The 14,088-nt window shown below is 42.0% G+C and overlaps 1 protein-coding gene across 4 annotated transcripts in view; it reads left to right on the top strand.

The window, feature by feature from the left end:
* The window catches only part of ZWINT (ZW10 interacting kinetochore protein), a 32,455-nt gene extending 19,826 nt beyond the window's left edge, over positions 1–12,629 (top strand). For 2 of the 4 annotated variants that reach the window (XM_077755199.1, XM_077755200.1), the window contains exon 8: positions 10,482–12,629. In XM_077755199.1, coding sequence (XP_077611325.1) covers positions 10,482–10,697 — 216 coding nt within the window. In that variant the 3' untranslated portion in view covers positions 10,698–12,629. Of the gene's footprint in view, positions 1–8,144; positions 8,310–10,481 lie in introns of those variants that run through there. The other 2 variants (XM_077755203.1, XM_077755204.1) reach the window with 2 other exon arrangements.
* Positions 12,630–14,088: the final 1,459 nt, after the last annotated feature.

A 14,088-nucleotide genomic window follows, 5' to 3' on the forward strand; every position in this document is an offset into this window, starting at 1 on the left:
TTCAGTTCAAGCCAGGCACCACGTCAAGATCTATTTAAGATTGCACATGAACTAGGGCCGGCCAATGGAGCCCTGCAGGAAATCTCCAAATGAAAGAGAGGCTTGTTCACAGTGTAACATTTTGAAATATATAGATGTTGCAATTTTTAAAAAATATTTATTTTGAGAGAGAGAGAGGCAAGGAGGGACAGAGAGAGAGAATCCCAAGCGGGCTCCACACTGTCAGCACAGAGCCTGATGTGAGGCTTGAACTCATGGACCACGACAGCATGTCCTAAGCTGAGATCAAGAGTTGGACGCTTAACCAACTGAGCCACTAAGCGTCTCAGATGTTGGAATTTTTTTTTTTAATGGTGGAAAATCGTACATAACAAAAGCTACCATTCTAACTATAAGGTACAAATTCAGTGACATGTCGTACATTTGCACTGTTGTGCTGACATCATCACCGTCTGTCTCCAGAGCTGTTTCCTTTTCCCAGACTGTAACTCTGCTCCCAGTGACAGTACCCAGCCCCTGACAACCACCATCTACTTTCTGTCTCTATGAAGTTGACGCCTCTATGGGACTTCATGTAAGTTGAATCCTACAATACTTGTACCTTTGTGACTGGCTTTTAGCACGGTATTTTCAGTGTCAAGTTTTTTTCATTAAGGCTGAATAACATTCTCCTATATGTTTATATCACATTTTGTCTGTCCATCCATCAGTGGACACTTAGGTTGCTTCACATTGAGGCTCTTTTGCACAACATTGCTATGAACACATGTATACAGATCTCCATAGGAGTGCCTGCATTCACTTATTCTGAAAGTCCAGACGTGGAATTGCTGGATAACGTAATCTAGGTTTAGTTTTTGGAGAAACTACCATACTGTTTTCCATGGTGGCTGCACCATTTTGCATTTCTACCAGCTATGCATAGAGATTCTAATTATTCTATGTCCTCACCAAAACTTGTTTATTCTCTAACTTTTTTTGTGTGTTTTTGATAATAGCCACCCTAATGGGTATGAAGTAGTATCTCGTGGTTTTGATTTGCATTTCCCTATCAATTCTCAGTTACCAGTGTTGAGCATATTTTCATTTACTAGTTGGTCATGTTTTTAGGAGAAATGTTTGTTCAGTCCTGTGACTTTTTTAATGGGGTCTTTTGTTTTTTTGTTGCTGAATGTAGGGGCTCTATATTTTTGATATTGGTCTCTTATTAGATATATGATATGCAGATATGTTCTGCCATTCCACAAGTTAACTTACTATTCTTTATTGTATCCACTGATGCACAAATATATATTTTCTTTAATGTTTCTTTTGAGAGAGTAGGGCAGAGGAGGGAGAGAGAGAGAGAAAGAGAGAGAGAGAGAGAGAGAGAATCTGTGCCGACAGCACAGGCTTGATCTCATGAACCATGAGATTATGACCTGAGCTGAAATCCGAAGTCAAACACTTAACTGACTGAGCCACCTAGGCACCCTGATGCACAGATATTTTTAATTTTGATAAAACCCAGCTTACCTCTTTTTTTGTTGCCTTGATTTTGGTGTCATATCTAAGAAATCAGTGCCAAATCAAATGTAGTGAAGCTTTCCCTTCGGGTTTTTTCTAAAAGTTCCATAGTTTAATTAGTTCTTAGGTTTGAACCTTTGATCCACTTTGAGTCAATTTGTAAATGGTATAAGGTAAGAGTCTAATTTCTGCATGCAGGTATCTGGTTTTCCAACATCGTTGTTGAAAAGAGCCCTTTCCCCATTGGTCATGGCACCATTGTCTGATATTTTACCACATATGTGATGAGAGTTTATTTTTGTAACATTGCTGAGTTTGTTTATTCTAAAATTTCTTTTTTGGCATGGAATATTTAGGGTGTTCTGCATGTAATATGTCATCTGTGAACAAAGATAATTTTATTTCTTCCTCTTTTATTTGGATACCTTTTATTCCTTTTTCTTGTCCGATTCCTCTGGCTAGCACTTCCATTACTATGTTGAATAAAAGCACAAAGAGTGGGGATCCTTGCCTTGTTCCTGAGCTTAGAGGAAAAGCTTTCACATTTTTACCTTTGAATTTGATGGTTACCATGCATTTTTGATATATGGCCTTAATTATGTTAGAAGGTTTTCTTCTATTCTTAGTTTGTTGAGTACTTTTATCATGAAGGAGTGTTTTATTTTGTCAGAACCTTTTTTTTTTTTTTGCATCAGTTTAGGTAATCATTTTTTTTTATCCCAATTTGTTAGTGTGGTTTATGTCATTGTTTGATTTTCATATGTTAAACCATTTTTGCATCTCAGGAGTTAATCCTACTTGGTTTTGTGAGTTCTCTTAATATATTTTTGAATTTTGGTTTCGTGAGAAATAATTGGTCTGTAGTTTTGTTGTTACTGTTTTTCTTTGCCTGACTTATTGATATCAGAGTATTGCTAGCTGCATAGAATGAGTTAGGAAATTGTCTTAGTTCAAGCTTCTACAACAAAAATACCATCAACTGGTGGTTTATAAACAATAGAAATTTATACTTCACAGTTCTTGTGAGTGGAGAATCTGAGATCAAGGTGCCAGAAGATTCAGTGTCTTCCTGGTTCATACCCCTGACCTTCTTGTTAGGTCCCTATGTGGTAGAAGAATGAGGGAGTTCCATGGGTTCTCTTGTGTAAGGGCAAGAATTCATTCACGAGGTCTCCACTGTCATGACCTAATCACTTTTCAAAGGCCCCAACTTTCAATACAATTACTTTGGATGTTAAGATTTCAACATATGAATTTTAGGGGGACACAAGCAATCTCTAGCAAAAGTGTTTCTTCTTCAATTTTTTTGGAAGAATTTGGAAAGGATTGGCTTAATTCTTTTTTAAATGTTTGGTAGAATCCATTGGAGACACTGGGCTGGGCTTTTCTTTGTTGGGAGGAGGTTTTGATTACTGATTCAATCAACCTGTTAATTAGAGATTATTCAGGTTTATTTCCTAATGATTCAGTCTTGGTAGTGTGTGTGGGTATTTTAATGTTTACGGGAGGGAGGTAAGGCCTGGAACATCCGAGTCTCCCGTCTGGCTTATACCATGTCTGCTGCACTCTGTTTCCATTGTGTTCTGTCCGGGAAATCATCGGCAGCAGCACTGCCGTTCATGCAGGAGGAGCTTCCTTCCTTTCCAGCCCACTGTTCCCTCTCCATTTTTCATGTGGCATACATATGACTACATCACGGAGGTTGAGGACCAGGACGTATCCCTCCCCTTGCCGTGACTGAAGACTATTTCACACTGAAGGCCCATGTCTTAGTGCAGGGAGTGGTGACTCTGCTTCTGAGACACGTGGACACATGTTCCAAACCCAGTGAATAACGACACTAGTGTTTTGGAGACTTAGTCTTATCTGTAAAATGAAAATGTTAAATGATTTTTAAAGCCTCTGATTTTTAAAGGCTCTAACTCTGTGGTTCTATACTGTAGATGATAATTTAAAATTTGATACTATATAAGTGAGTGTAAGAATATTTTTATGTGTAGCTACTCAGGAGCACAGCTACCTGGAGACTTTGTAACACGGTCAAACTCTGGTTTGTTCAGGTCTTAGCTCTGTCGTGAACTTACCGTCCTTCCTAGCGATTCCCTGAGGTTATGTGAGCGTCCGTCTTCATCCGTGTATTAGGTCGTCACAACTGCACTGTCCTCATCTATATGCTGGGGGCACCAAAGGTCTTTCCAGCTCTAACATTCTGCGGGTCTGGTTAAATAGTTTTTGAAACAAGACCGATTCATGGTGGTGGAGGTAGACTGGGTTGCAGGACTGAACGTGTGGGGGAGTGGAGAGTGGAAGGGAGTGTCCCCCAGTGTGCGTCCCGTGTGGCCGCTGGGCTCCTTGCTGTCCTGTTCCCTCATGCTGATTCCATAATTAGTGCCCCGTCAGAGTAATGTGCAGAGCCAGCCATTGTTGGCCATGTTGCTCCTAGTTGGAAATTTGAAACCAGAAATGAAAGTCCTCCTTCACATTTGTTAATCCAGGCTGATATCAGTGAACCCAAAGCAGTGCTAAATACACTGCTTTCATTTTATCTGTTAAGAGTCAGATTTTGACACTTTACCTTGTGTTAAAGATAGGGAGGGGCGCCCGGGTGGCTCAGTCGGTTAAGGGTCCGACTTCAGCTCAGGTCATGATCTCACAGTTCATGGGTTCAAGCCCCACATCGGAGCTTGGTTTTGTGAGCCTGGAGCCTGTTTTGGATTCTGTGGCTTCTTTCTCTGCCTCTGTTCTACTCGTGCTGTGTCTCTGTCTCTGTCCCTCTTAAAAATGAATAAATATTTAAAACAAAAACTAAAGATAGAGAAACTGAGGCTCAGTCATATTGAAAATGACTAGTTAATGGAGGAGAGCTTCCAGCTCGAGGCCCTAACCCCTGTGCTGTGGGCACCAGTGAGGTCTGGACAGAAAAGAAGCTGGTCTCTGAAAAGCCGGATATTCAGTAATTGTCAAAGTTGCTCACAGTAAAACTTGTTTTCTGATCGTCTCCTAGAAACGTATTTTTGTGAGGAAAAGTACGGTTTTTTCTTGTTCTTATATTAAACTCAGTTCTCATCTCTGATCTCAGGACAAACAAGAATAGCCACTCTCAAATTACCTCTTTTGGATTTTCCTCCTGAAAAGATCACCATTTAGTTTCTCTTGCAGATTTCTAACGTTCCCATGATAACTTTACTTCACAAAGGCTGCCTCCACTGTGAGGAGTTAGACATTTGGTAGAATTTCCCTCAAAATCCTCAGAACCTATGAAGTGTGTGATATTTAAGGGCAGGCGATGTTATTTCCCCTTGGGCCCGTGTGACCCACACATTAAGATGTATCATCAGGATTAAAAATTTTTCTCAAAACTTTATTTTCCTTCATCAAAGCCTTTTTATCTTTAGATCTTTGTTATGATCCAAACATTTGACTATTTGCATGTATTACTCATATATGTTAAAATTTTATTTTGATTTTTGGAAAAACTCATGCAAAGTTCGAGAGTTTGAGTGTTAGACCATAACAAAATTTTCCCAAGCCAAATGTTTGTATTCAAATATCAGACAATGCACAGAAGTATATACCATGTACCAAATCTACTGTAAGAGAGAGAATTTAGCTGTGTATTTCTGGAATTGCTGACACAGCAAAATTATTCTCGATGTTTAACTCTTCACCCTTCAGCATTTGGGTTACCAGCACTGTTCCCCATCTTGAAGGAATTGTCTTTGGTATATAACATGTAATCTTTGGGCTGAAGGAACATAGTCCCAAGGTGTTTATATGGTTAAAAATCAAATAATGCACCTTGTTTAGTAAAAAATATGATTCTATGCATATGGTGGTTGGGAGGTTAAACTAGAAAGGTTATGTTACTACTTTTAGAAATTATATCCTGATTGATAGTTGATTTAAATATAAACTCTTGTCAAGCATCTACTTTTAGAATCAGATTATTATGGCTACAATTTCCCTGAAGTCTTACAGCCTCACATTTCCATTGCCTTTGCATGGTTTTGAGAAAATGAAGAATGAGAATGTGCAAATTGAGTTCTTTTTTTTCCCTTTGTATTTATTTGTTTTTGTGCTTTTTTCATCAGGACCAGTGCCCTCCTCAGTCCCCATCCCATGTTTCCCCCAACCCCCACATGCCTCCCCTCTGGTGACCCTCAGTTTGTTCTCTGTAGTTAAGAGTCTCTTTCTTGGTTTGCCCCTCTCTCTCTTCCCCCTTTGCTCGTTTGTTTAAATTCCTCATGTGAGTGAAATGATATGATATTTGTCTTTCTCTGACTTCTTTCACTCGGCATAATACACTCTAGTTCCATCCACATTGTTGCAAATGGCAAGATCTCATTCTTTTTCATGACTGAATAATATTCCGCTGCATATGCATTACACTTCTTCATTCATCATTCGATGGACACTTGGGCTGTTTACATAATTTGGCTGTTGTAAATAACTCTGCTATAAACATCGGGGCACATGTGTCTCTGAATTAGTGTTTTTATATTTTGGGGGTAAATACCCAACAGTGCAATTGCTGGGTCTTAGTGTAGTTCTAGTTTTAACTTTTTGAGGGCCCTCCACACTGTGTTCCAGAGCAGCTGCACCAGTTTGCATTCCTGCCAGCAGTGTACACACATTCCTCTTTCTCTGCATCCTCGCCAACATCTGTTGTTGTCCGAGTTGTTGATTTTAGCCACTCTGACAGGTGTGAGGTGGTATCTCGTTGTGGTTTTGATTTGATTTGTATTTCCCTGACGATGAGTAATGTTGAGCATAATTTCCTCAAAGTGTTTAAGAAGAAGAGCCAAGTTTGTCCCTTTGTGTCTCCTCAGTGTGGGCAGTCTAGGAGCTGCATGCCTAGTAGTGATGCAGGCATCACAAACAGAGGCACATTTAGAAACTCACAGATAAATGTGCCTACCGTACAGCCCCTCTCTCTCTGCTGCACAAGCAGCCATCCTGCTGAGGAGAACCTGGCATGTCATCAGAGGCCGACACCAGGTGTGCAAGGGACATGAGGTCTCCCCGTCAAGTGAGGAGCGACCGTGAGGGTGGCTCTTGGCGTGTCTGACGCTCATCATCTCCCCCTTGCACTGGACTCTGCTCATTTGTACAGCATCTCGGGACACGCTTCCTTGCCAATCACACACGATAGCACACACGTCTCCTGGCAGCCATTTATGAAGTAATTCAGATGAGAGCCTGCCTTCAGAATTGTTAAAGAAGTCAGATGCAGAGAAGGTCAGCATTTCTTTTCCTCAAACTCACATTCTTTTTACAATGCCAGAAAAAATTTCCCCAAAATGTCTTGGACCTAAGTAAATACTGCAAAATGGAGGTAACTCATAAAATAAACTCTAAGTATTAGCATCACGTGGTGTTGGTTTTTGGATTCCATTTGCTTTCCTGGTATTTTCTATGTGATGTATAACTTTATAAAAGGAATTCCAGTCAACAAATATTGAGGCAAAATACCATTGCAGAAATGTGATTTTGTTTTTTTATTTTTCATGTTTTTCCGCTGTATTTCCTTGTTCCTGTCACTTCCTAATTCAAGGAACCCATTACACTGAACTCCCTGCGTGGTAGTTATGTGCTCAGGACTTCTTACCTCCTCTCCCATATTCTGCTGCTTACACTTCAGTGCAGGTGTTGAAACAGACTGATAAATAAAACATAGCAGCAAAAGTGCTGTGAATAAAAATACAGCAGGGGGTGGGGGGTGGAGAGGATTACCAGATGAGGAAGGGGATGATCATGGGGTAGGGTCCTGATTAAAAGGGATTGTCATGGGGTGGGGTCCTGGTTAAAGGGGATCATCATGGGGTGAGTACTGGTTAAAGGGGATCATCATGGAGTGAGTACTGGTTAAAGGGGATCATTGTGGAGTGAATGCTGGTTAAAGGGGATCATCTTTGGGTAGGTGCTGGTTAAAGGGGATCATCATGGGGGTGAGTACTGGTTAAAGGGGATCATCATGGAGTGAGTACTGGTTAAAGGGGATCATCATGGAGTGAGTACTGGTTAAAGGGGATTGTCTTGGGGTGGGATGCTGGTTAAAGAAGATCCTCATGAGGTTGAGTTGCTGGTTAAAGGGGATCCTCATGGGGTTAGTACTGGTTAAAGGGGTTCATCATGGGGTTAGTACTGGTTAAAGGGGATCATCATGGAGTGAGTGCTGGTTAAATGGGATCATCTTGGGGTGGGTGCTGGTTAAAGGGGATCATCAAGGGGTGGGTGCTGGTTAAAGGGGATCGTCATGGGGTGAGTACTTGTTAAAGAAGATCCTCATGGGGTGGGTTGCTGGTTAGAGAGGATCATCATAGGGGTGAGTGCTGGTTAAAGGAGATTGTCATGGGGTGGGGTCCTGATTAAAGTGGATCATCATGGAGTGGGTTCTGGTCAGAAGCATTAAATGGGGGCTCTGACAGTTGTCTTGCTGGTGGTGCTGGAAAGACGGGACTGCCTCACACTAAGATGTGGCAGGTAGTGTGGAGTGAAGATGTGCACCTCCTGCCGGCACCTCAACTTGGGCGGCTTGGGTTTGAGGTCCAGGGGCTCACGAGTTGACAGCTGCTATTTCAGGTCTGCAAGTCGGGAGTGCAGTCCACATGGAAATAAAATCTTTAATGCTTCTGCAGTGGATCCCATTTGTAGCCATAAGAGTGGATGTGCAGCCCTTGCTGAAGGAAGGAAAGAGCACCATCCAGGACGATGCCAGCATTTAAAGATGGGAGACAAGATCTGGGCACAGACGATCTGCTGGGTGGCCACTGAAGGGCACGGGAGGAAGGTGGGTGCTGAGGGAGGGAGGGTCTCTTCTGAGACCTTTTCTTTGTCCAGTGGGGCAGGATCAACACTCTTTTCCACAGTGACTGATCTATCTTTGAGTTTGTGAAAAAAACAGGAAATGTATTGTCCTGGAGATAGGCATTTTATCTGCCGAGAATGAGAATTCAAGGGTGTGCTGGAGATTTGAGAAGAGAGCAAGGTGTGTAGATGTTGTGTAGGACGGATGAGGATTGTTGGAGCCTGGGATGTGGTAAGGTCGCCTCAGTGAGGGTTCCAGGTTACTCTGATTGGCCATGCTCTGCACATGTGTGGTGTTTACAGACAAATGCATCGTGGGTTAACGATGGAATTTAACCAGAATTATAGTTTCAAACAAGAAAACTATATGATTGAAAAAATACTTCCCTGGGAGACAGGCATGACCATGTGACTGGCTGTGGCCAAAGGAAGAGCTGGGAGTAGTTTTCTGCCTTCTGAGGTGTCATGTTGGGAAGGACCTGGACTGAGCTGAGATAGCCTCGGATGTTGACCTACAGCAGGGGGAGAGCCACCCTAAGGACTTCGATTGACGGAAAATTTTATGAGAACAGAAATTACCGTCTTGTTTCCAGCTGCGGTGAGTTTGGTGATGTTGTTGTCACAGTGCAGTCTGGTGTGTCCTTTCCAAGAAATAGGCATGTGTGTGGGAGGGGATGGCTGAGGTCAGGTGAAGGGCGAGGTCAGAAATGCTGAGATGTAGGAGCATCAAGTGTGTGAAGATTTAAGTCTCCAGGAGTCATGAGGGAGTCAGTGGTGGAGGCAGGAGATGACATTACCACGGTGTGGGGAAAGGGGGTCACGGGGGCAGCTACAGGAAGCGGGGTTAATTGTGTGTAACCTGGGAGCATGGAGAGGGGGAACGAGGAAGGTTCTGGAAGTAGCCATAAAAAGCAGAAGGAGGTAATCATTAAAATTAACCATAAAGGATGTGGCTTTTCAAAGGGAATACATCTGAAAAACATAACTTTTATCAGAATCTCAAGGTCCGTAGCAAATGCAAACTTTAAAAATGGGTTGTGTTCTTGGATGAGAGACCTCAGAAACAGCATCAAAATATACTGGCAAAACAGGCACTGTCCCGTGTGGGAGTCTGCAAACAACAAAAACTATTTGGACTGAAATTACGTGTACACACAAATTACAAACCTTGATCTCCACTAATGTTACCTGAAGGTTGTTTTTTTTCTTTTTTAATTAATTCACATTTATTATATTTGTTTTTTTTTTACAAGTATGTCAGTTTCTTACATTATTTGGAAAGAAAAAGACAACTTCTGTACCTTCTACTCAATTTTACTGTGAAGTTAAAATCTCTAAAAAATATAGTCTGCCTGCTTCCTTTTACACAAATTTGTATACATGACACTTTTATTTCAAAAACCTGGACTCATATATTTGACAACATGAATCTTTTGTCACTATTACCTAGTGATCAATAGTTTTTTTTTTTAATTGTTGTTGTTATTTGGCAAAGCTCGTCTGTTGCTTGGCCTTGTTTAGTGCTCTGTGGAAATTAGGAACGTGGAGTGATGAAGCGTACACAGCACCTAGTCTCCAGGCAGTTTGGGTAAATGCAACGCTGGCGGTTACCTTTCGAAGGGCAGAAGGACCTCTTGTCTTCACTGGCATTTCAGTGGTGCTTTTACAAAATAGATCTCTACAAACTATCTTTTATTTTGAATACAGTTAAGAAGTTGCTGAAAGGTGCCTTTGTAAAAAAAAAAAAATGATACACATGTGACCATCAACGACCATGATGCATGATTGAAATAATTTTAAAAAATCATCATGGATTCTGATTAAAATATAGTTGAAGTTATTTGAGGGATTAAAGTTTTTACGAACAGACTGAGTATAATAACAATTCCATCTTTATTTTTAAAAGCTGTTTATTTTTCTTCTGGAGCAGTACAACTATCTCTCTTGCATTTGCTATTAATATCTGCAGAATTTCGGAGGCACACTAGCAGAAGCTTGAGCTCCATTCTTTCAGAAATGCATAAATAGGACGTAATTAGGTTACAGAAAACATCTAGAACTTGTCTGTTTCCTTCATGATGTGAATTCATAAATCTATACAGATTGCTTTTATCCTTTCCTTTAGAACTCAGTTTCTCAATCTTTTTTTTTTTTTTTTTTCCTCCTAGAATAATCTCATTACAACTGTGTCTCTCAGCCCAGTGCGCTCAGTGAGCCGTCCAGGAAAACGGAAGCCATTGGGCCTCCCCACGGATACCAACCTCTGCTCTAGTTCCACTGTTCCCAGTATGGTCTGTAACCTGCCTTCATGCCCTCAAACCAAGTGGTTACGTTTGCCCCATCAGAATGAGACAACATTTCACAATTATTTCACTACCCAATAGTTGTCCAATTTTGCCTGGTCCTCCCTCTGTAATGATAAGAAGGAGGCTCATTTATTATAATTTCTCTGTGTTCTCTGGGCCCTGCTCTGTGCTTAACATTCTATACTTAACCCTCATGACAATTTTTTGGAGTTGGGTTAGTCACCTATTTTTACTGAAGGTGAAGGAGTGTGGGTAGCGCACCTCTGTTTTTACCCCCACAGCTGGGGTGCTGCACGGCCAGGACCGAAGCACCGAGTTACCATAGCCACTCGGTACTTTCACCAAAGTGTGGACTTCAGACCACGTGATGTGTGTCCTCTCTAAATACAGATTCCTGGGCCCCAGTCCAGAGCTAATGAGTCAGACCCCAGGCAGGGAGTATGAGTTAGGTCTTGGAAGCTGCAGTTTCACAAAGTCACCAGGTGATCCTTCCACACTTGAAATTGGAGTGCTTACACAGCTGCCTTCACTCCCCCGACAGCGGGTGGTCTGGCCCCACTTTCTGTCTCTGTCCCGTCCCACTTCTGGGAGCTACTCTTCAAAGCTCTGATGTTAAGGGGCTGTGTCCCATGATGTGTGTCCCCTGCTGAACAGACTTTGGCCCGGTCCCTTGCCTCCAGAGTTCCTGCAGTCGGGCCAGTGTGGACCCGCACAGGCTCGGCTCTCTGGCTGGGTTAGACCAGAGTTTTCCTCCTTTCAGCTGACAGTTCTGATGATGAAACGTGAATTTTGGCTCATTACTTCCGGACGCCTGTCTCCTTGCTCTGCCCATATTTGGGTAAGTTTTCCACCTGCTGCTGGGAAGTGCCGGCACCCAGCACATGTTGTGTTGCTGAGACTTCTTACTGTCCCACCTCAGGAGAAGCTGGTTTTCCAGGCAGCCCCGTGGCCTGGGCCTGGGCGGTCTGTGTCCTTTTGTGTGTCAGGTGTCCCTGGTTAAAACAGAGCCCTGCACAACTATCAGGGAATAACAATGGCAACAAAAACCCAGTCTGAGGCTTACACATGAGTCATAGAAACAGTGTATTTTCGGGATCCTGACACAAACCCAGCCTGGGTCTCACACATAAGTCAGAGAAACAGTGTATTTTTGGGATCCAGGATCAGGATACCATGAAGAGTTTTAACCTCATTTATCATACGTGTAAGCAGATCTTCTCTGATGTAAGTTCACACAGGACAAAATTGTACATTCCTACTACCTGCTTCAATTTTCCTAAGTCCTTTATAGTAATTTGCTTTGAAAACTCCCTAATTATATCTATGTGTATTATACCTTTTTTCTAAAATCACCATGATAATCCCATTAAAGTACTTTTGGCAGGGAAATGAATATTTTTCCCCTCTCTGGATCTGGCTTAAAAATATGTATATTATCTAAACTGAGATCATGTAAAAGTAAAATATAAAGGGGATATCGTAATTTTAAACTTTACGAAGTGAACCATTTTCGCTGTTTACGTTTTCTGTTTTTTAATAAGACTATTTGTAGGACTCTTTGGCCCAGATTTTTTGCAACCGTTTGAACAGATGACAACACATATTTAGAATGTACAGTCAGGTTGATTTTCACATCTACATCCACACGTGAAACTATGACGGTCACGATGACTAACGTGTCACACGGAGCACTGTCCTTCACAGCCCGCCTCGCCAGCCCCTGACCCTGTCCCCAGGCACGGTTGACATGCTGTTCATCACCCTGAGTTTGTTTGCATTCTCTAGGGTTTTATATAATCGGAGTCATGTAATACCTACTCTCTCTTTGTTTGGCTTCCACTCAGCTTAGTCACTTTGAGGCACCACATTGTGTGGATTCTTTGCTCATTGCATTTTGGTCTATTTGATTTTTTTATTATTATTTTTAATTTATTATATAGCCGTGTCACAATTCTCTTCTTCAACCACTTGTTAGTGGGCATGTGGGTTGTCCCTGGCTCTAGCCATGAATAAAATTACTGTGACGTTTCCTGTACAGTTCTTTGTGTAAACACGTGCTCGTATCTATCAAGGGCAAATCCCCATAACTGTACAAGTTCAATTACATTGAAGTGTGAGGAACTTTTGAAGAAGCTTCTCAAAGTGTTTCTACCACTTTGCAATCCCACACTAAGGTCAGGGAATTCCAGTTGTTCCTTGTCCTCAACACTTGGTACATTTGTTAATGTTAGACATATTTATGGGGATTGTGTTGTTCTTGTAGGTATGTCGTTGAGGTTTGAATCTTTAATTGGTTTGCAGCTACTAATGTTGAGCATCTTATCAAGTGTGTCTTGACCATCATGTGTCTTACTTGCTGAAGTGCCAGCTCAAATCCTTTGCCTATTTATAAGAAATTAGTGGTTTGTCTTATTCATTTTGTGAGTCTTTTATATATAGTGGATACAGGTTCTTTATTAGATATACTATCTGAAAATAATTTGTCTGTGGCTTGTTTTATTTTTCATTCCTTTCACTTTTTAAGAGCAGAGATTCTTGGCTTTGATGCATTCTGATTGATCAGTTGTTTCTTTTTATGGTCCATTCATTTGGTACTGTAAGAAATCATTGCTCAATCGAAATATTGTCTCTGGCCTGGCTGTTCTTAGCCCCATGTGGCTCTTTCTCTGGAGGCCAGTGGCCTCTTCACACACATTATTCAGAACTCCTCAACAGACAGGAGAACAGACTCTGCTCACATGCCCAAGCCGGTGTCTCTCTGCTAGCTTCGTTCCTCTCCAGTATTCTGTTCTTCCCTATGGGCCCAGCTTCCTCAGGCTCCCTGGACTTCTGGTGCTATCCCCTCAGTTCAGGGGGGCTTGTGGGCTGGGTGTTCCATGGCCCTGGGGCCACAACCTGGGAGCTGTCACGAGGCAGCAGGTGAGGCACTCGTGAGGACACCGTCCTTATTTCCCCTCCTCAGGGGAAATGGTCCTTATTTCCCCTCCTCAGAGGACATGGTCTCACAGCTGCTGTTTTGTGTCTTTGTGCAGTTGTTTGTTTGTTCTGGGTGGTTCCTATCCCTGTTAGTCTGTCTCAGCCAGAAGTGGAAGACCCATCGTTTTGCCCTCCCGTTCTTACTGCTGTTATGCGTGTTTCTTCAATAGCATCATTACGATTGGTTCCACAGTTGTTAGTGGAATTGAGCAAATACATGACTAAACCTCCATAAATCAACTAAGTAATTTATTTCTAAGGATCACTCAGGGTGAATTAATCGCAGGCTTGTTTGGGGAGACAGCTCCCGGGGTTGTCGTGTTTCTGCATGTCATGTGAGCAGAGGCACTGACTGCTTTTCTTCTTGATTATCTTTTCTAAGATGTTTGTGTGGAGATGGTCCTTGGAAGACAGAGATGATCTTGTATTTAAAGTGAAGGGCATGTTTGCCTACAATCTTGGAAGATACAGATAACGTCTGTCTCCAGAGCGA

Source organism: Crocuta crocuta, unplaced genomic scaffold, assembly GCF_008692635.1.
Source record: "Crocuta crocuta isolate KB4526 unplaced genomic scaffold, BGI_CrCroc_1.0 scaffold2, whole genome shotgun sequence".
NCBI lineage: Eukaryota > Metazoa > Chordata > Mammalia > Carnivora > Hyaenidae > Crocuta > Crocuta crocuta.